At 40.6% G+C, this 21,361-nt stretch overlaps 2 protein-coding genes across 2 annotated transcripts in view; both read left to right on the forward strand.

The window, feature by feature from the left end:
* Positions 1-12,166, forward strand: part of LOC111344606 (endoplasmic reticulum lectin 1) — a 29,867-nt gene extending 17,701 nt beyond the window's left edge. The window contains exons 8-17 of the mRNA XM_088745027.1: positions 24-106; positions 931-987; positions 1,738-1,795; positions 3,298-3,414; positions 4,688-4,753; positions 5,303-5,350; positions 7,900-7,940; positions 8,659-8,736; positions 9,518-9,593; positions 10,653-12,166. Coding sequence (XP_088601153.1) covers positions 24-106; positions 931-987; positions 1,738-1,795; positions 3,298-3,414; positions 4,688-4,753; positions 5,303-5,350; positions 7,900-7,940; positions 8,659-8,736; positions 9,518-9,593; positions 10,653-10,727 — 699 coding nt within the window. The 3' untranslated portion in view covers positions 10,728-12,166. The remainder of the gene's footprint in view (positions 1-23; positions 107-930; positions 988-1,737; positions 1,796-3,297; positions 3,415-4,687; positions 4,754-5,302; positions 5,351-7,899; positions 7,941-8,658; positions 8,737-9,517; positions 9,594-10,652) is intronic.
* Positions 12,167-13,274: 1,108 nt separating this feature from the next.
* Positions 13,275-20,744, forward strand: LOC111344601 (von Willebrand factor A domain-containing protein 7). The gene is made up of 5 exons (XM_022951845.2): positions 13,275-13,785; positions 14,192-14,316; positions 15,956-16,265; positions 17,105-17,923; positions 18,987-20,744. Exons 1-5 carry the CDS (start codon positions 13,566-13,568, stop codon positions 19,604-19,606), a joined length of 2,094 nt encoding a protein of 697 aa, XP_022807580.2. The 5' UTR covers positions 13,275-13,565; the 3' UTR covers positions 19,607-20,744.
* Positions 20,745-21,361: the final 617 nt, after the last annotated feature.

Genomic DNA, 21,361 nt, shown 5'->3' on the forward strand with positions numbered 1-21,361 from the left:
TATGTTTCTGTTTCGATCATCAGATTATTTCTGTCAAAGAGATTCATACTTGTCACTACGAGGTTGAAGTGTTAACGCCACTTATTTGTGCCAACCCAGCATACAGGTTAGCTTCTATTTCATCCTTGGAATACGACTCCGGTAGCTTGTGCCTCGAAAGTCTCAGTAACCTAATAGACTAGAAGCATTATTTTGAAATTAGAAGGGAACAGGTTATTATTTATCGCCGAGGGGGTTGTGTTACGTGGTTGTGTTACGATAAAATTTACTTGACCCCTCCTCCACATAAGGCTCTGTAAAATTCTTATGACCCCACCACCCCCTCCCCTCTTCATTGGCAGTTGGTTAACAGTCGTTAGCTTTGAATAGGAAAAATGATCAAAAGATGAAAGAAAGTTAATAAAACGATAAAGAAGTTAGTGAAAATGATAATTTGCGAAGGAAAAACACAAAAGAGGTACAAGGATACCAGAATGAAACGGGAATGGATAATTTTTGGACCTCTAAGAGTGATGGCCGTCTAATTTCTCCTTACAATATAACCCTTGAATCCATTGTAAAGGTCATAGGAATAGTGGAAATGATCTCCCGCAGACCATTTGCAATTGTGTGCTTAGTTGCCAAGCCTTTGATTTGGAGTGAGGCTGAAGGCGACCTTGCTATGATAGAGACCAGTATCTAGTTAACATTATAACAAAGTAATTTCCAATTGGTAAGCAGCAACATTTGTATCATAACAAGGTCACCCTTAGCCTCACTTCCTTTTAAAGGCTTGGCAACCCCAAATCCTTTTAATAAAATGATTTAAAACCGACATGCCAACTCGATTAAATAAGTTACAGCTGTGGCACGCCATCAGTACTGTTGGAAGTCAGTGGAAGGTTTTCTTTGTCGCCGCTGTTTGTAATTCTAATTTCCTCTTTGTTTTAGCTATCGTGAGAAGCCTGTGCATCACATAAGTTGCCACTCGTTGGACGGTTCGCCTGAGTGAGTAGTCGTTGGTCATAACATGACTAGTCAGATTAGTTTTCATTTCAATATCTTAAAACGAAAGCAATCGCGACGATCCATCAGAAAAATAGTAAACAGAGCAAATTCCAATTGAGTGTCGCAAGTTATCCATGGATTTCTTTGATTAGTGCGTCACTTCGCTCTATGATTGGTTCAGAACACTCACGCCACTCTCTCAGCCAATCAGATTTAAAAGTAAAACCATCGACTTGGTCGCCGGCGTTTTCTCACGTATTAGGCAGATTTTTCTCAACTGTGATTGGCTGCTGTGATAACTTTAATTTTGGTATTTCGACTCTCTGTTGAAAACTGCTCTGTTATTATTAACTATCAAGAGTATATGTTGATACATGGGAACTGCCGAAGGCAGAGCGAAACTGATTTCACGAGGCTGTGCTTAGTCATAGTTTTGCTTACTTTCTTGCCGTTCAAAGGAGGGGAAATTTTAAATGTAGATTATTAAGGTAGCCGAGACACATGATGACGCGATGGATTTGAAATAAAAGAATTTGTAGCGGGCAATTTTCATGCAAATTTGGTGAAGCTAATTCCGAACGTGACGATCAATTTTCTTTGTAGACATCGTTGATTGGTAGTGCGACGTTCATGGCGAGAAAATTAAATTTCCCTTCAAGTTCCTTCTTAAGATTAGGGTAGCTTTGTGGTAGCTGAAGTTCTTAGGCCTTGAGGTGTTATGAATGACGGTTCTTTAATTTTTGTCTGTAGTGAGCCCAAAAGTTATTCTGAATTGATGGACGAGAAATTCGGTGTTGAGGGATTCATGGTAAGAGAGCATTTGATATACAGCAAGTTAGCGTACAATAGGTGTTCCTCTTTGCGTATGGTTATTTCAAATGTTCTCGAAAATGAATAGTGAATTATGTTTGTTGAATCCTCCTAAAACTTGTTTACAAGTGTTTTCTTTTTTCATGATCATAGAACAAGTGAAAATGTGGCAATTTATTCTTTTCTAACAAGTTCCAGAGTCTTTCAACTCGTTTACTCCTGGAATCGCTGGCTCAATTACTAATTCTATTGTCACTGTGGACTAATATATGGCTTGTAAACACGTTATTTACCATGTCTGTTGTGTAGTTAACAAATCGACAAAGGTTTAGCGGGGTCTGTGCTCTTATAGACGACGATATTCGTCATCACAGGTGGTCAAAATGTTGTAGACTCACGTGGCGCAGCCGAGTGAGTCTGCAACCGTCGTACTTTAACAACTGTGATGGCGAATATCATTGTCGATAAGAGTACAGACCACGCTCAAACCACTGTCGATATGTTTTTTACCACAATATCGTCTTGAATTAAACGATTTTTTTAGTAAGTGAAACGCTCCACAAGTTTTAGTGCGAGTCTACCGCGAACGGTGTTTGACTTTGTATGTATATTGAGCGTAATAGCCATCGAATTTCTTTCGCGTTTATCAGGCAAGGAATTGTCCACGAAGGCAGCCATTACTCTAAACCATGCGCTCTAGGGTTCATTCTACGCACTCGCTTGCACTTCACGCATGCGCTGTGGTGGAACTGCGTTTTGTGACTGAACGAAAAAAAAACTAAACAAAAACAAAATGACGAAGCCGAATTATAACTCGGGCGCTTCCTTCGGAAAGTCCGAGTAATAAAATATATGAAGGAGTAAGCAAGATTGGTAAGTTTTGAGCTCGGTAAAGAAATAGAGAAAGATGTTTTTTTTTTTTTGTCGTGTTTCGAGCGCGGGTCAAAGAAAACAAAAAAGAAAAAAATTGTGAATCCTCACGAGGAATTGAACTTCAAACCTTCGGATTGCGTGCCCATGCTCTGCCACTAAGCCACAGAGACTCCTTAGTTAGGAAGGCCTTTTACCAAGTTCATATTTGACTTGCTTCCCGCTTACTGCGATATACTGTATATATTTTTATATATATATATACCCGCTTACTGCGATATTACTGTCGATAGCGTCACGTATTTGTAAATAGAATGAGGGAACTCAGAAGTTTTTCTTTGTCCCACGCCCGTGACAATACGGAAAACATCTTTCTCTAAAATATGTAATATTCGATATTATTTCGGAGCCTGGTGAATATCAGACCAACTGTAATTTGTCCGAAAAATATCATAAACTTGTGTCTGTGGCCATTGTGAAATTTTTCTTTAAGTATTTTAGTCACCTTGAGGTAGGTGAGTATAACAAGATATGACGCAATCCCCGACCAACCAGTGCTCACCCATCTCTATATCCACCTGAGCAGCTGTACTAAAATAGTTCATTCTGTGGTTCTTTTTCCTCCAAAAGCCTCCAGAAGACGATGACAAGTCACCAGTACCAGTAGATGAACACAGAAACATGTTACCCCAGCCTGATAACCTGCTGACTGCATCATTCCTAAGTGGAGAGTATTGTCTTGTTGGTGTGAGTAATCAGCAGGCACTCATGAATGAGCTTTGCGGATACTCGCGTAATTTACGAGTAGGCCTCATTATAGAGAGATTTAGTATCCTTTTTACGTGAAACAGCAAACTCAGCTTGCCCTTTCTCGTTTCACGTAAAATAGCGCGAACCTTGCTGCTTTAGCTTGGCGTGAGCTCGTGTCAGGGGGGGATTTGAAGACGCCCTTGTACGACTTCGTAAGATTTTCTTCACTTTTTCTCTCACTGAGCAAAAGTTAATTTCCAGAAATATATATACGCCTTTAGCCCGAACACGGGTATGTCCACAGTTTAAAACTGTGGGGCTGCACCTATGATGACGACACTGCTTGGCGCATGGACAGCGTCCCTTGGCGAGGTACTCTGTTGATCGACGCCAGAAAAAGGACATCAAAACTATTCCTTGTAACACGCCAAACGCAAAAGAGGTTACTTTCAAGTAAAATGGCAAAGTGCAATCGGACAAACAAGGTCACATGGTCACTCTTGCCGTTCACTTTTCAAGTAAACACGGTGTAAATTCTCTCTTAAAAGCGCTACAGGACGTGCATTTCTCCGCCGCGGGAATATTTGAGGCGAGTCGTGCATGATACTTTCCCGCTCGAGCCAAAACGCTAGTAACAGGGATTTTAAGAAAATCACGACGACAATGGTAACGGGAACGTCACCAAGCAAGAGGTTTAATGAGCAGAACAATTGCTGTGCACGTGCGTTTTAAATCTTTGTAAATTGCTTGGCGTTCTTTGCACTACAACAACGTGAAATGACCAAACTTTGCGTTGTTTGGAGAACGTGAACGCGACGTTTGATTTTTTTAAAGTTAGATTTCTAGTCTGACGCTACGTTCCATTTTCAGTTTCGAAATAGTTTTGGGAAATAGTTTTGACAGTGAGAAATAAACAAAATGACTTTCGATTATCGTAAGATTCACTGTCATCGTTTCTTAAACCCCCGAGGGGTTTAGGGTGCGGTGGTTTTCTCCAAGCCATTTGAAGCAAAAGCAATGCTTTTCCAGATTGCTTTAATCCTTTTACGCCTAAGAGTGACCACCAGCCAATTTCTCTCTCTATTGCCACTACTGAACAAAGCATTAAGGTTATTAGAGTACTGGAAATTTGTACCCATCCAGGAAGCCAAGCTCTTGATGGTTGAAATTTCTTCCTATCAATACCGTAGAAAATGTTTAGAGAGCAGTATGGAGAATATGCCTAGTGATGTAAGGTTTTTTCTTTTTTACGCCTGGTGTTTGTTTTCAGGGAGGGTCTGGCTGGTGGAAATTTGAATTTTGTTACGGGAAACAAGTCACGCAGTTTCACCAAGAGGTAGGGAACTTATTTGACACAATGACCGGCGGAGAGTCATAATGGCATTTTTTTCGACATTTTTCCTTCCTTTTTGTGACATTGGAGGCAAAATGGCCGAGTGGGCTTGTAATGTGGTGGCTTGGGTCCAAGCCAACTGGTCCTCATACCAGTTGAGATTTTTACAGACACTGTGACCGTTATTTAGACGAGGTTTAACCCAAACCGGGGTTTTAGGCGAGCAGTTGGCCTTACGTATTCTCTATAAGAGGGTTGTTTTCATTTGATAAATGTCCTTCCACTGCAAGCTTTTGCTCTTCTTGACACTGTTCACAAAAATAAACGTTCAAATAAAAGATTCCGTTAAATTCAAGATAGTTTAGTACACGGTTTTGTTAAACAAAGGCTAAACTTTGTTTGAATAGCCGATCCTAAGTTTTTTACAATGCTTGTTTCCAGTTTGTTTGTATGGACCCTGAAAAGTCCCATGGGAGAGGGGGGGGGGGCGGTCATACATACATACATCATACATTATTCAGTGACTAATGACTCATTTTATTTTATTTTTAGGCAAATGGTCCCAGGATAAATATACTTCTCGGAAAATGGGTGAAAGAGGTAAATAGTTTTCAGGAAATATTTGACATAAACAGAGAGGCTTAAAAGGTATGGCTGGAGTTTCGATATTTTGTAGGATATGTATGGTAATTCGTGATTTAAAAGACTGAAAAAATTGCAAAGTAAAGTATGTGAACTACCCTGTTTATAGTTTGAAACAAAATGGGAATTCAAGATATTTTAAAGAAGTTATGTTCAGAGCAAAAGAGCACAGTCTATACATCCATATATATCTATATATATATATATATCGCAAGTCGTCAATGGAACTCTCAGGCCAACAAAGGTGCACCGCGCCAGGAGGATCAATAAAGATTCGCAGTCCAAACCTCACAGCCAATACGAACGTAGAAAGTTTAAAAAATTGCGAGGATGGACAACTTCTGACGTAAAAAGATATAACAAATTTTAATAAAAAAACGTTTCGGTCAGAGACCTTCAGTTATTTACAACTTTTGAAATGAAAAAAGAGCATTAAATAGGATCGAAGCGCTAATGATTACGTAATTACAGATAACGGCTAATGAACTGGTGCTAATAAAAAGATAACAAAAAACCTAATTACAAAGAAAGCAATGGACAAAATACAAGAAACAAACCCTAAAAACTGAGAGATAAGAATACTAAATCACAAAAGAGGCTTATTGGAGTGCTCAGTTCTTCTCTTGGCACCCCATGGTTTGAATAAAAGAAAGGAATCTCATTTGAAAAATAGAATTTGTTATAATTAACTTTCCATCCTATCTTAGGCGCTACTACTTGATCGTTCAAAGGCCCTTTTCTTGGATTTTGTCGGCCCTTTAGGTGTGGATTGGACTCAGAGGCCCTGCCAAGGGATCTTATTATGATTAGTATCATTTAAGGGCCCCTCCAGGGATTTTGTTGCTAATTTGCCCTTTCGGGCTCCAAAGGCCTTGTTTTGGGATTTTATTACGGTTTACAGTTGCAGTAAAAACTGGGCCTTGCCTTTTTTAGTGCTCGCCGCATTGCTTCTTTGCAGTTGGTTACGCCACTCATATTAACGTATTTAGTATTCTTATCTCTTAGTTTTTAGGGATTGTTTCTTGTATTTTGTCCATTGCTTTCTTTGTAATTAGGTTTTTTGTTATCTTTTTATTAGCACCAGTTCATTAGTCGTTATCTGTAATAACGTAATGGAACAAACCGCTACATATATAACTAACTGCAGACAGTACTGTTTCGGCCTTCTGGGCCTCATCAGTGCAGTGCTGATGCTAGGATTTGGGAGAACCGAGACGGTCACCCCAAACGACCCAACCTTTGTCTAAGCCATGCTATGCCTATATATATATATATAAGTAGTATGGCACACGAGGACGGACAACTTCGAGCGAAGGAAGACATACACTCAATCAAAAATCTAAAAAGTTTAATAAAAAACGTTTCGGTCCAAGACCTTCATCAGTTGAAGGTCTTGGACCGAAAGGTTTTTTAATAAACTTCTTAGAGTTTTTTATTGAGTGTATGTCTTCCTTCGCTCGAAGTTGTCCGTACTCGTGTGCCATACTACTTATATTATCATTTATCGAGGTTTGGACTACGAATCCTTTTGGATCCGTCTGGCGCGGCGTCTCTGTTGGCTCGAAGCCCGCTAACTTGTTATTTGTTGAGTAGAAAAATACGACGACTACGTTTTTATTCATGTCGGTTCTCCCCCATCCTAGCATCAGCACTGCACTGATGAGGCCCAGAAGGCCGAAACAGTACTGTCTGCAGTTATATACATATATACATATATATATAGAAGTATGCAATCCTAGATGTTATCCCAGGTAATCTAGCTTAAATCTAATTTTAATCTAATACCCAGTAGGTAGCTGAAATACAATAGCCTTACGAATCATACAAAATGATTTAACATATCTCTCTTCCATTCTATACAAACCTCTAGTTCAACTATTTAATATGTATCACGCGCAGATATTTTGCATGGTACGTAGTATGTCCGAGCCTCGTAGGGACGAGGAAAAACGCGAGCAGTGGGAAATTTCCGCTTGTATTATACGTTGAACCATCGAATAAGGGAGTTATTTTTCCACTATTATTTTGATCTCTAGTCTTTTGGCTTCTGGTTTCTGTTTTTCGGCTGAGCATTATATCGATCACAAAAGGCGTGCGCGGAAAGCGAAAGGCAGCGCCATAGAAACCATTCAAGAGTTGTTATCACCAAAATAAATGTATGAATTGCTTAAAGGTTCGTTGCTTGGAAAGCGAAGCCAAAAAAAAAAGAAAAAAGAAAATTCTGGTTCGTTCAATAAGACCATTTTGTTGATCTGTTTTCTGTCACGGTCCTTTTTCCCGTCTTCTTTAGTGTAATGCCGACCATTATTTTGCGCATCTCCACAAAAGTCCTCTCCAACTGATTCGCTCAGTTAATAGTCGGTCCACCATCTTTGATAGGGCGCATGCTCTGCCCAGGTTTCAGAGGCCGTGCTAACGCCACGAAATGTGTTTAGTGAATCCCAACATCAATTCTCGTTCCTATGCCTTGCGTATCAATTTATAAAACTGATCTGTTTGAATTACAGGCTCATATCAGCTGGAAGAAAGATAAATGGGCGGGTGACGGGTAAGATAAACCAGTTATAAATCAACTGCAATTATTATTATTATTATTATTATTATTATTATTATTATTATTATTAACAGCAATAATGAACAGTTGTTAACTGAAGTGGAGGTAAACATCCACCTCTCTCACCGACATTTTGGTGAACAACTGTTTTAGCATATACCGCACAAAAAATTTCTGTCAATACACAGAAACTGGTCGGAAATTTTACTCGGGTGGCACTATTTTGCTTCGTCGGCTTCCTGGAGGTGAATGGTACCTACTTATCACTTCCGAATTGGTCGATCCGCGTGTTCTAAAGAGTACTATTCGTCCGCATGGCAGATATACTAATCATTATTACTGATACATGAGAACTGAGTCAGTCCACTTGATTGTTTGTTTATTTCTTTTTGTGTTTGTGTTTGTTTGTTTTTGTGTTATTTGTTTTGTTTGTATTGTTGTTTCTGTTATTTTCATGGTTATACTGGTCATAGACGTAACGAACACCTCTGTGCGTAATGCTGCGTGAATTTGACTCTCTTAAGCTTTCATGTGAATGGTCGCACAATGGTTTGTCAATGGTTTGTCAATGGTTTGTCAATGGCGGTCAAGCGAAGTTCGATGTAGGTGTGGGACTACATAGCAAAACTCGCGCATGTAATTAACTTTACGTTGGAGTTGTATTTGCAGGGTGAAAACATTGTTGGCGTTGTGTTGCATTTTATCTTTTCAGGTACACCGATCATTTTTATAGTGGAGGGGACGTTTGCGACCTAACTGGAAAGCCAAGAAATGTTCAAGTTAGATTAAAGTAGGTGGAAAAATTTTAAAGTGCAATTGAACGATTGAATTCTTGTTTAGTTCATGGTAAGTCTTCGTGATGGGAATACATTAAGGACTGGTTACGGCATATTTGTTCATCCAGGAAGAGCTAAGAAGTTTCGATACCCTGTAGAGCTTGCGAATTACTTTTTTTCCCTTAGCAGTGACAGCGAATGGGTTAGTAGATCACAAAGGATAATGGACATAGAAACAAACAAAGAGACGGACAGACAGACAGACAGACAGAGAGAAAGACAGAAAGACAGACAGACAGAAAGACGGACAGGTAGACGGGCAGACGGACAGACAGACGGAGGGACAGACAGGACGGACAGACAGACAGGATGGACAGACAGACACGCACACACACACACACACACACACACACACGATTGAAGGACGTATTGCTTGTTCTGGGGAACGCTGAGCGAAATAACAGAAGAGCCAGTGAAAAAATGAGGGGGGCTGGGTCGGGTGGGGTTCATTGCGCGACCCGACCCAAACTCCCAGGTTTTTTTTACTCCTTCGCTTCTTTTGTTAACAATTATTCACCGAAGTGGAGGTGAATAGTAAATTATCCACCACCTTCACCGGCAATGAGGTGATAACTGTTTTAGTATACACCAACACAGTTACCAAAAAAATTGTTTATTTCTTTCGACATACTAAAAAATGGTCGTAAAGGAAACTCATGACGCGCGATTTTGTCTCACCGGCTGCTTAGAGGTAAACTATGCAACATCTAAATAATTGACATCAATCTGTTGCAGATGTAAGGAGTCGACACATCTTCAAGAAGTTGCTCTTTCTTTAACGGAGCCAAGCGCTTGTGAATATATTCTAAGGGTAAGATCGATAATCGGAACCAAAAGAAAAAAGTAAATGATTAAGATTTAAGCTGCAAGGTGTCACGTGTCTGTAACCTCATTTCAGGTGACCGCTTGGTACGAGTTATTATTTAATCTTAATATTCGAGTGTTAAGTCAAAGACGCAATCATGATAATAATGATAATAATAATAATCATCATCATCATCATCGTCTTTATTGATTCATGAAATGGAACTTCATATCTTACGTTGCAAAAAATTTCAATTAAAAAAAAAACAAAACAAAACAAAGCAAAAAACAATCAAGCAAACATGTTCAGAGGGTTGGACTCTGGGTCGAAATTTCCAGGTTCAAGACTTTGCTGAGTCAATTTATTGTGTTCTTAGGCAAAACACTATGCAACCTCGTTCCAGCGTCTCTCATCTTCCCACTCCCTGGAGCGAGATAAGAGAGGCCCTGGTTTAGGCTAGTCACGTGCTTACAGAGCAAAAAAATTTCTTTCTTCTCTCGCTCTAGGGGGCGGAATGATGAGAGACCCTGGGAACGAGGTTGAACACTATGTTACTCTTAAGTTATCTCTTTCCGAACTCTATACAGGAGTATAAATGGGTACTAGTGAATTGTCAGGGGAGGCGATTAAATGCGGGGGAGGGGGGGGGTAACCTTAGGGAACCTTTAGGGAGTAGGGATGGCGCAGTGGGGAGAGCACTCGCCTCCCACTGCTGTGGCCCGGGTTCGATTTCCGGGCCGGGCGTCACATTTGGGTAGAGTTTGTTGTTGGTTCTCGTCCTTGCTCCGTGGGTTTTTCTCCGGTTCCTCCGGTTTTTCCTCCCTCCGCAAAAACCAACGTTTCAAATTCCACTTCGATCTGGAAACAGTGGACAAGAAGAGCCACCAAGTGGAATGTCCATTGCTAAATTATTTATTATTATTTGTTCTTTAGTATTATGTATCATTTATTTCATGCTATGGAAACTGGGATGTGCTTCGGGTAAATGGGCTTTGTGGCTCGAGTACAGACGTTTCCTTACGAGCTCATGATAATTTGTTTGTCTTTATTTTGCGTCCGCTATAGGTTGAATCTCCAATTATTTGTCCTCTCCTGGAAAAGGTGGATGAACATGGATTATTTCAAGTGGAAAATTTGTGAAAATACCTCGAGACTTCTGCCGTAGAACGTTCTCACCTGGAAATGTTACCAAAGCTCTTTTTGTGAAAATTTAAGGAAGATAAACAAATTTTTTATCCTTGAAAATTCAGATTGCCCTGTTTTTAGGGCTAAAATATCAAGTATTTAAAACCATTGCATTGGGATTAGACTCAGAAGCTGGTGTTCATGAGGAACCAACTTCGGAAGAAGTCTGATACTTCGCTTGGTCGGCTTGGCCGCCCCCATTTTTATGAACCTCTAACTTTACATATAGCCTGGAAGGGTGCATAATGGTACTATACTGAAAAGAGGGTACTTAATGCATTTTGACGAAATTTACCCAAACTTACGTTAAGCAGGTTTTCTCGTCAAGTGTCCCAGAAACCGTGGTATTCCTCGGCGCTTTGCGAGAATAGAACTGTGTTGTGCCTGGTTTCTACGTTTCTTGTCACAATATGCTGAAAATTGCAGGGAACTGCAAAATATTATCAATACAAGAGAGGCAATGTTAGTATGAAGAAGGAGTGATTTCTTAGGATAGAGAAGATTAAGCGCTTTATAAATACTTAGCCTTAAGTGTTAAAGGTATTTTGTTTTTTTGTTTTTGATTTGTTGTTGTTGTTGTTGTTGTTGTTGTTGTTGTTATTATTATTATTATTATTATTATTATTATTATAGGTCAGTGGTTCGAATCCCGTACAGGCCTGAATTTTTTCAGGTCAGATTTTCACTATTGATTAAATAATGCTCTTTACTTCGAAGATCGTGCACAAAATACGTTTCTATAACCGCAGTTCAGATATATGAATTTCATATATTCGTTGTGTTTGATTGTTATTATTATTATTACTATTATTAGTATTAGTATTAGTATTAGTATTATTATTATTATTATTGCTATTGTTTTGTGTTGTGCATTAACCGTGAAATTCAATTTATCAGTTGAAGAAATGTTATCAAGTTAACATTACTGGAAATAGTTTTGAACCGGGCAAAAGAAAAAGAAAATTGACATAAAAAGACAAAGCAAAAGAACGAGAAGAAAAAGCTAAGGGCGCATGTTGTGCATGAGAACTGGCCTGCCATTCCAGTGTATTGGTAAAGAGAATTCCGTTGTAGATCAGAGATATACACCTACACTAGTTAATTCCCATACTCGATGCTCTTATACTGATGAATTTCTAAAAGAACACTCTATAGAAGACATTTTTTATTGTTACGTACCGTTTTGGTTGGTGTTTTATTGTATGATAGGCGCCCAGCCCCCAAGTTTAGAAGGCTCCTCTGCTTTTTATTCAGTACGAATTGTTACGCTTAGCTTTTGTAATTTTAACATTTTTACGAATTTTAAAGGAAGCAGTTTATGTAGGATAATCACATATTTTATCTGAAAGTCCAATGAGTAAGGTAAAAATCAGGAATAAAAAGCATTATGGGTCTTTTGTTTGTGATTTATTACTGTCATTTTATTGTATAAATAATCCTTGATAGGAAGTTACCTGTACTTTTTCTCGGAATCTGAAACAATACGCCATTTTACAGTTGTGTACTTAGTGACTAAACCTTTGATTTGGAGTGAGGCTGAAGGTGGCCTTGTTGGGACAGAGACCACTATCTAGTTGACATAAAGTAATTTCCATTTGAAAAACAGCAACGTTTGTATCATAACAAGGTCACCCAATAGCCTCACTCCTGTTCAAAGGCTTGGCAACCAAGCACGTAACTGTAAACCGCCAGACAACAAAGGCGCTGAAGGAAGTGTTCTTTCGTTTGTTTGTTTACACCCAGGAAGGGCTAAATTTATAACCATGGTTCAGGTTGTCAGTTCTCTCTCATTTCCATGCTTTTTCCTATTGTGTGCATTTCGGGGTGGGGTGGGGTGGGGGGGGGGGTGGAGAAGAGGGAAATCTAAAACTAGCCCCTGTCCTTTTTTCACTTCCCCTACCTTCAGCTGCAGACATATCCGTCTTTTAATTCGGAGTTCGGTAACAGTTTGTAAATCTTGTAAATTTACTCTGAATCTTCAAAGCCCTTAAATTGCAAACCGTAGCAATCTGCTCCTTCCTTGACAACGCTTACCTTTTCCTTTTGACGTTTGACGACCGTTTGTCTGTCACACCGAGAATTAATTTGATTTTCCCAGATTATTTCCTTTTGCCCAAGTTTCCTTTTTGCTGAAAGTAATGTGTCGCCCTACTCAAATTATCCATACTGACTCTCGCCGCGGGAGATGTAGTCTTCCGCTTAAATGAAATGCAGCATTAGAAATAGGGCGGAAGTTATAGTTGATCGTCATAGCTGTAAAGGTTGACGAAAGAAATGGTCGTTTGCTTTTAATTATTTCAAATTGGAGCATTGGTTTAGCGACATTGAAATCGAAATACTATGCTTCAGGGGAAAGGTTTGGAGGAAACCAGGAAACCGAACATAACACGCGTTTGAACACGAGACACGCTTCGGTGACAGTTTCCGCTGAGATGAGTTGAAGCCCTTTGCGTAATTAGTATAATTACAGCACTTTCGATAAATGAGTCTATAGTCGTAAAAGTGAAAAAATGTGACACCTTTATGTATGGAGACATTAGTGACGCTCAGTGAATGACTTTGGAGTAAAGCTTTAAACAGCTAAGTTGGAATTTATTTGGAGGGCGCAATGCGTCAACTTCTCATGCTTATGTTACAAACAGCTCGCGCGCGGACGGTTGCGGTCGCGAAACATTGACCTCTGAAATCTCATCCACTTCCGTTTAAACTCTTCTCAAAAGCTATCGTCAGCGTACGAGAAGTTATTCTTCGTCAACTCAACCTTGTTTCAACAGGTAGTCAACTCTTCTAGCCATGAAGAAAGCCACTTTACTGTGCTTTACGACGCTTGCTACCTTGGCAGTTCTATTTGATTTTTCCGAAGGTGCTAAGGATTTTTTTTCCATTTTGGACCGTGAAACGGCAGAGTATTTATCCAAGAATGACGCCAAAAACCGTCATCGAAGCAGTTCTGGTGCGGTTTCAGCGCCCAGAAATAACAAGTACTTGGAAGCTTCAATGCAGATCATCAGAGGTAGATCGTAAATTAAATTAACTTTCTTTTTAGATGCTCGAACTTTTCAAACGCTGGTAAATACAACCACACCTGCTGACCCCTTTAGGCTTACTGATCGAGAATTTTCATGTGACACCAGTTTACGTCTGCAAACTAATCGTTCGGTCTGCGAGGGGAAAAAATCATTGTACATCATATTCCGATTTCATTTGCCAAACCTTAATTAAGGGCAATGAAAAGACCCAAGAATAGCCTATAAACAACAATGTTTGAATCTGCTACTCGAAAAAGTAACGTAATGTTGCGATTACTTTATTACACGGGAGGAATCCACTTTAGCGAGGGTAGAATTAGTACACTTGCACCATGTACTTCCATCGTCACGAGTAGTAATCATGTTTGAATTTTTTTTCTCTTCTGCCAGGTATGGCTGAGGCAAAGGCGACGGCAAGAGGAAGGCGAGGGAGAAGTATGAACTTGGATTCTACCATTAAAAAAGCTTTCAAGAACAAAGAGATCCCGAAGGCGCGACAGATGATTGGTCACATGGTGAGATTGTCACTTTTAACACAATCCAGTCATGCGTTAACACAGAATGTTGTTGTTCATTGTGGTTTTGTAAACAAATGAACGTTAATCGTTCGTCTCCCAATGCAAGAGTCAGGCTCATCAATTGTATTGATCACGATGTTTCGACTGTTATACTTCTAGTCTTCGTCAGGCAATGATGTCAGGAGTTTACTTGTCGCGCTATTTATAGCACCTTGGTGTGTTATGGTGCGCTGTCACTGGTGCATTTCGATTCTTTTTATTATTCCGACCACAGTTCTGCTCTATTCCTGCATTGTTCCTTTCCGCATTTGTTCATTCCTGTATGCTTTCATTCCTGCATGTTTGTTCTTTCCCGTACGTGAAGAGGGTTTATATATGACGCGTGATTAAGGTCAAAATTAATTTGTGACGCTTAGATTTCACAGAAAGCCGAGCGCCTGGGTGAGCGTGACTCGTGAATTTATGAACCAGCTAGCGTGAGGCGTGATTCGCCTCCTGAAATATACGTGACCCGTGTTTTTTTTCTTTCTTTTCGTGAAAACCTCAAGATAATTTCCCTGAAACTTCGCACGCACGAGGAGAGATTCGAAGTTTTCCCTTTTAGTGACACATGAATTTTTTCAAAATTTGTGCATGAAACGGGAACAGGACCCCCTTCCTACGTCACCCTTTTTGTAGATATCCGTTTTTTCATACAGTTTTTCATTTGTCGAATCATCCAGAGGGTTGTTTACATTATGCTGGCATCATTTTCAGTACAATAGTGAGGCAAAAGAAACCAGCATTGTGCTGGAATAAGAAAAAAATAAACTGAGTGCAAAAGATATTTCCTTTATTTAACACTGTATTTTGTAAAGATTTTGCCAAAACTATAGGATTTCCATGAGACGCCAATTCTTAGAACACATTTTAGCAATTCGAGATCACATTTGGTGACAGATCAACCAAGGCCAGGCGTAACACTTCAAAACTACAGGCCTCATTCCTAATTAGAAAACAACTTGGATTCCAGTGCCTCCGGCACTTTAGGACTTCTTGTTTTAATTCAAAAGTTTATAATGTTTTGGATAATTATAATGAAGCGTAATGGTGATTTTATTTCAGCATAATTGTGACATTTTCTGAGCTAGAGAACAGTTCATTTTACAGCTGCGTGCTTGGTTGCCAAGCCTTTCTGAGGCTGAAGGTGACCTTGTTAATAATACAGATATTGCTGCTTTTCACGCTGACTAGATACTGATCCCAAGCACAACAAGGTTGCCTCAAGTTCAGCCCCACTCCAGATCAAAGGCTTCGCAACTAAGTAACACAACTGTAAAATGGCTTATTAGCATAATAATGTGAAACGCCGGGCAGAACTTGACGTGGACAGCCTTACTCATCCGCTCTTCCATTCCCCGTTGTTTATTCCTTCGTTCGCTGAAGGAAAAAAAGGGGCTCTTATCAAGAAGACGACATTCTTTTGCAAGAGCTTCAAGTCATCTCGTTTTTGTCGTCACGAAAATCTAAACGCAAAAAGCACACGTTTCTGATTCATCGAGACTCATTCTGATCATATCTTTATCGTTCGAAGATCTTCTTCAACTCAAATTTTAATTCCTTTTTTTTTTTTTTTTCATTATGTTAATTACAACAGTTTGAGTGCCACTGTCCGCCGGAGCAAGGGAAATGCCGGAGAGTAGACCTGCCACGCCATTGCAGGAAGAAGAACAAACAGCATCAGAACGTTTTTAAGAAACTCCGAAAAGTTCTTAGCAAGAAAGAATTTGACATTCTGTTGGGAATCACCGGCGATGTATCGCTTATTTTCGTCATTGACACTACTGGAAGTATGGGAGACGAGATCGAAGCCGCAAAGACAATTGCGAAAGCCATCGCAGCCCATCCGAGGGATTCTTCAGTTGATTTTATCCTGTCACCTTTCAGTGATCCAAGTAACTCTACAGGTTGGAGATTTGAATAAAGTAGAATAAGGACCAATTCGTCTCATCTCTGTTGACGGCTTCTTAAAGTGCATTTGCAGCTGTAATTCTAAAATTGCAGAGAGTATGAACAGACTTTAACAGAATATGATTTTAAGACCCTTTAACTCCCATGAAAGACCACGACAGAAGTTCTCTTTACGATATCAAATACGATATCAAGTAAACAAGTGGTGAGAATGCAGAAAAATATCTATAACGATCTTATTAGTTGATCCAATACCAAATTCTCTGAAGTAACATCATAAGAACCGTGTGGCAGACAGTAAGGAGAATAACTGGTAACATCTTAGGAGTGAAAGGGTTAAGAGGGAAAAAGTTTATAGTAGAGAGATTTAGCATCGCGTTTACGCGTGAAACGGCAAACGTCAGCTTGCCCTTTCACTTTTCGCTTAGAATAGCGTGAACCTTGCTGCTTCCAGTTAGCTTCGCGTGAGCTCACCTCATTGTGAATTTGAAGGCTCCCTCGTATGAATTACAAGGAATAGCTTTGGTGATCTTTTTCCGGCAACTGACTTCTTCCCTGTGAGAGGAAAATGAACGTACACGACAAACGCGAGACTGTTTATATTCAAGTACAAACAGCGAAGCGCAACCGGCAAACGTGAAAAAGTTGCGGGAAAAACAAGGTCACGTGGTCAATCTTGCCGTTCACGTTTCACGTAAACACGGTGCTAAATCTCTCTAATGGTGAATTCATCTACTTGATCATATTGGGTAGGAACAGATCAGAGAAGGTTAGCCTTTTATATAAAGGCTCATGACCAGTCAGAGGTCAATCATGCTTATTTTATTTTTCACAGCCTGGGAAAACTCGTATAGTGGTTCTGATGAACAGTCGTTCGTGCAAGCTCTGGACCAATTAGCGGCTATGGGAGGTGGAGACTGCCCCGAGTTAACCTTTAACGGGATCATCGACGCCATAGAGAAGGGAAACCCCCATGTCGGCTCACCCATGTTCGTATTCACTGATGCTGGTGCCAAAGACGGTGAAAGGCCTAAGTACACCCAAGACAATTCTGTTGGCCTCGCCCTGCAGTACATGATACCTGTAAACTTCTTCTATAGTACCGAATCTGGGCGCTGTGGATCCTTCCACGACCACGACAGTCTCATTGACCTCATGGACAGTACTGGAGGCTTTGGAATGCAGTTCAACTCCTCCGGACAGATCTCAAAAATGGGTGGTGTTGTATCTGCAGCTTTGGACGGGACAGCAACTATCCACGAGGGCCGATCAAATTTGGGAGTGGCACGATCGTTACGTTCCTCCCCACGTCGCAACTCCAACGCGAGGAGGACGTACGCAATTCCAGTTGACGACACTGTTGAATCGTTAATTGTTACATACTTCACCTCATCTGCAGCCAATCTGGTCGAGCTTCGCACTCCTGATGGGGTTCCTCAGCCTCGAACGGCAAACCTTACCCAGGGAGGGTTGTGGATGATCGAGAACCCCACCCTAGGGATATGGGAGCTGTTTGTACCAGCTTCGGTCGGGACGCATTCTTTCAAGGTCAAAGCAACCAGTAGGTTGAACTTGGAATTCGATTTCTTCTTCCTGCGAAGAAAGAGGCTCGGAGGGGAGTGGTACGAGTATCCAATTGATTACCCGTTATTAAGTAAGTAACTTGGAGAACATTTTGTTGAATGGCAAGGTTGGTGCACGCTCAAGTGAAGCACCGAGTCAATCCACTGGCGTAGACTTTGCATGCTCATTTTGCCTAACTTTACTTGTATTGGCTTAAAATTTGATATAGAAAAAGGTTTAAAAATTCGCAAGCGTCTAAGACAGCAAAATGTCAACAACCTTTTAGACAAGTAATAATTCTCAGTGATGCTATCATATGTAAGAGCAGTAGCTAACACGAGCATGATATAAGCGAATTGGTATGTCAGGTTGTCAGTCAGTCAGTAACTCAGTCAGTCAGGCAAGCAGCCAGCGGTCAGCCAGTCCTGCAGCCAGCGGTCAGCCAGTCCTGCAGCCAGTCCTGCAGTCAGTCAGCCACGCATGCCAGTCCATTGGCCAACATACCGAATCGAAATATGGCGTCCAATTTGAATTGCCATTATTCTGGACTCACTAGCCTCTCACACATGTGATAATCCTTTTGTGTTTCCACGTGAAAATGAGGCTAGCGAGTCTAGAACAATGGCAATTCAAATTGGACGCCATATTTCGAAGAAGACAGGCAGACAGGCATTAGGTTTGTTCGTCAAACAATCAGGCAGCCACGCAGTCAGTCAGTCAGTCAGTTGCATTGTCATGAGCAGGGTTCGTACACTTTTTCAGGCAAAAGATTCAAGGACTTTTCAAGGACTTTCCAGGACCCTACTTAGAAATTTCAAGGACTTTTTGTAATGACAATTTTACCTCAAAACCAAGAAAAATGTTTCTGTTAACATCAATGTTTTGGGTTTACCGATGGTGCAAAACAAAATTAGATATTTTTCGATGTTGTTCAATAAAAAATCAAGGACTTTCAAGGACCCAAAACGAAATTCAAGTACTTTCAAGGCCTTGAAATCGGCCTCCTGAAATTCAAGGGTTTTCAAGGATTTTCAAGACGCGTACGAACCCTGCATGAGGGCAGGCAAGCAACAAGGTTATTTGATGGTAACAATATCAATTTATAAATACATATACGCAGCAATCTCACAGCTTTGCTTCACCTTTCATTTCAGGTCAAAGGTCAACCCTAAGCCTCGTAATTCCACTGCAGAAACGCTTAGACCTTTCTTCCCTCAAACTGTCTCTCGTTGATGGATCAGGACGCGTCATTCAGAATGCCAACCTAGCCACATCTAGTCTGGTTGGTACATTTGTCCCCCCCGCTGTGCCCTTCAAACTCAAGCTGTCTGGAACAACAGTGGCTGGTCGAACTTTCCAAAGGATCTCTCGTAAATTCATAAACGCGAAAAACCTTTTGCTACAGCTGCAAAGCACCCCGCGGTATGATACCTTGGAGTGTGGCAAAACCTTACGACTACATTTCGTGATCGACTATAACGGCGCAGCAGGCGAAGTATTTGATATTATGGCAATCTCGACCCTTGAGGATCCCAACACTTCGGCAAAAGCAATTGAGGTAAAATACAGCAAGACGGTGCAAAATGTTTGGGCTGGTAATAGAGTTTTCCTGACCGTACATCTGAAGACACCTTTGGATGTCACAGAAAATATCGGCAGATGGGACACCATTCAAGTCATGGTGAAGAAGAGTCCGGTTACAAGTGAAGCTGATGTTGCATACTTCACCGAGCACTTCAAAATTACATGCTCCGATGAAGAAGTCGAACCTTAAAGAGACAACGTAAAACGCGAAACATTTCTGGTAGTAAGAGTACTTTTCATTTAGGTGTCAAAAGCATTTGAGTAATTTTCAATTAAGTGTCGAACGTAATCTGGGATTTCTTTGTTTTTGCCTTACCTTGTTACATGATTGGTCCAGAAAACTCGTGGCACTTTCTTAGCCAATTAGGTCGCGACTTGGTGACTCGCGTTTTCCCGCGCTTCGGGTAGTTTGCTTGGTTTTTCTCATTGGCTCCTCGTGGCTTTTTCCTTTCCATGATTGGCTACTGTGATTGCTTTCGTTTTTAATTCATGGCACTTAATCGAAAGGCGCTCCTTGCGACCGGGTAATTTGTTCTTGCTTCACGGCGTTCTGTTGTGGCTCACTGAGAAAAGCCCCCGCGCCTCCCTCTTTAACAGCCAAAGTCAATACTAAAACCAATCGCAGTCGCATTTACATGTTTTTGTTCATGTTATAATCATCTTTCCCTTTTCAAGGCTATATTAATTCCAATGGTTTTGCTTGCACGATGCTCATTCAAAATGCGCTTAAAAAACTCCGGGTTTGAAATGATTTGTGTAGTTGCTACTGAAGTTGCCACGATTTAGGGTGTTGTTAAAACAATAGGTGTGGAGGCGCGGTGGCCTCATGGTTGGTGCGCTCGACTCCGGATCGAGTGGTCCAGGTTCGAGCCCCGGCCGGGACATTGTGTTGTGTTCTTAGGCAATACACTTTACTCTCACAGTGCCTCTCTTCACCCAGGTGTATAAATGGGTACCGGCAATTTAATGCTGGGGTGACCCTGCGATGGACTGGCATCCCATCCAGGGGGGAGTAGAAATACTCCTAGTCGCTTCATGCTACAGTAACCGGAGTTAAGCACCGGCCTAATGGACAACTAGGCTTGTAAACAGACTTTACCTTTACCTTTAAAATAATAGTGACAGCTTAAACTAAAGCGTTTTTTTTCTCGTGAAAGATTTTGTTGTGTTCTCACTTGTTGGAAAATTAATAGGATAGTCATAAACACTCTTCGACATACTCTCCGGTATGTCGACATCTTGGAGAAAGAAACACGCGTATCATGGAGGGATGTCATGAGATAAAAGTCGCTTTTTCCGTGTCAGAAATAAAAAGAAAGCTTTATGAACAGTCTTTCACGTGGTGCTTACGAAACGTAAGAGGTAATTTAAACTTTCCAGGCTGTGGACAATGCCCTAGAAGGTAGGTACGATATTTTTCTTATTTTTTTGCTGAAAAGTTTATCAGTATTGAAAGAATGCTGGATAAACAAGATGTCCAGTGATAAATAAGAACCTAAACTCATAATAACAAGTTAGAATTACAAATAAATGGTTCAAATTAAGATTTGTATGAAGGATATCCACATTTGTACAGGTGAAAGATTAGACGAAGCAATTGGTGAGGGTCGCACAACAGAGCGAGGCTCCAAATTAAGTGCGCCCAATATCCCACCCATTCCACTGGGGTGGGATATTTATGACTCCTGTTATAATTTTTTTTTTCAAAAGTTTAACACATAGTTTGGACTCCCCCTCCCTCCCCCTCACCTTTTTCTCCTCCCCTCCCTTCTGCCGATAAAAAAAACCTCGGTATGAAAATGTAATTGAAAACTAGCGCGCTATATTTTCATGTGGTATTTTTCACTTGATTGTGTTAAATCGTCCAGGCGAGGGTAGTCCTCGGAGGGACTGTTGTCGGCAGTGATGGCTGCCGTTTCGATGATTTGAGCGGAAGACATTGTCA

The sequence above is a fragment of the Stylophora pistillata genome, chromosome 14, assembly GCF_964205215.1.
Source record: "Stylophora pistillata chromosome 14, jaStyPist1.2, whole genome shotgun sequence".
NCBI classification, from domain to species: Eukaryota; Metazoa; Cnidaria; class Anthozoa; order Scleractinia; family Pocilloporidae; genus Stylophora; species Stylophora pistillata.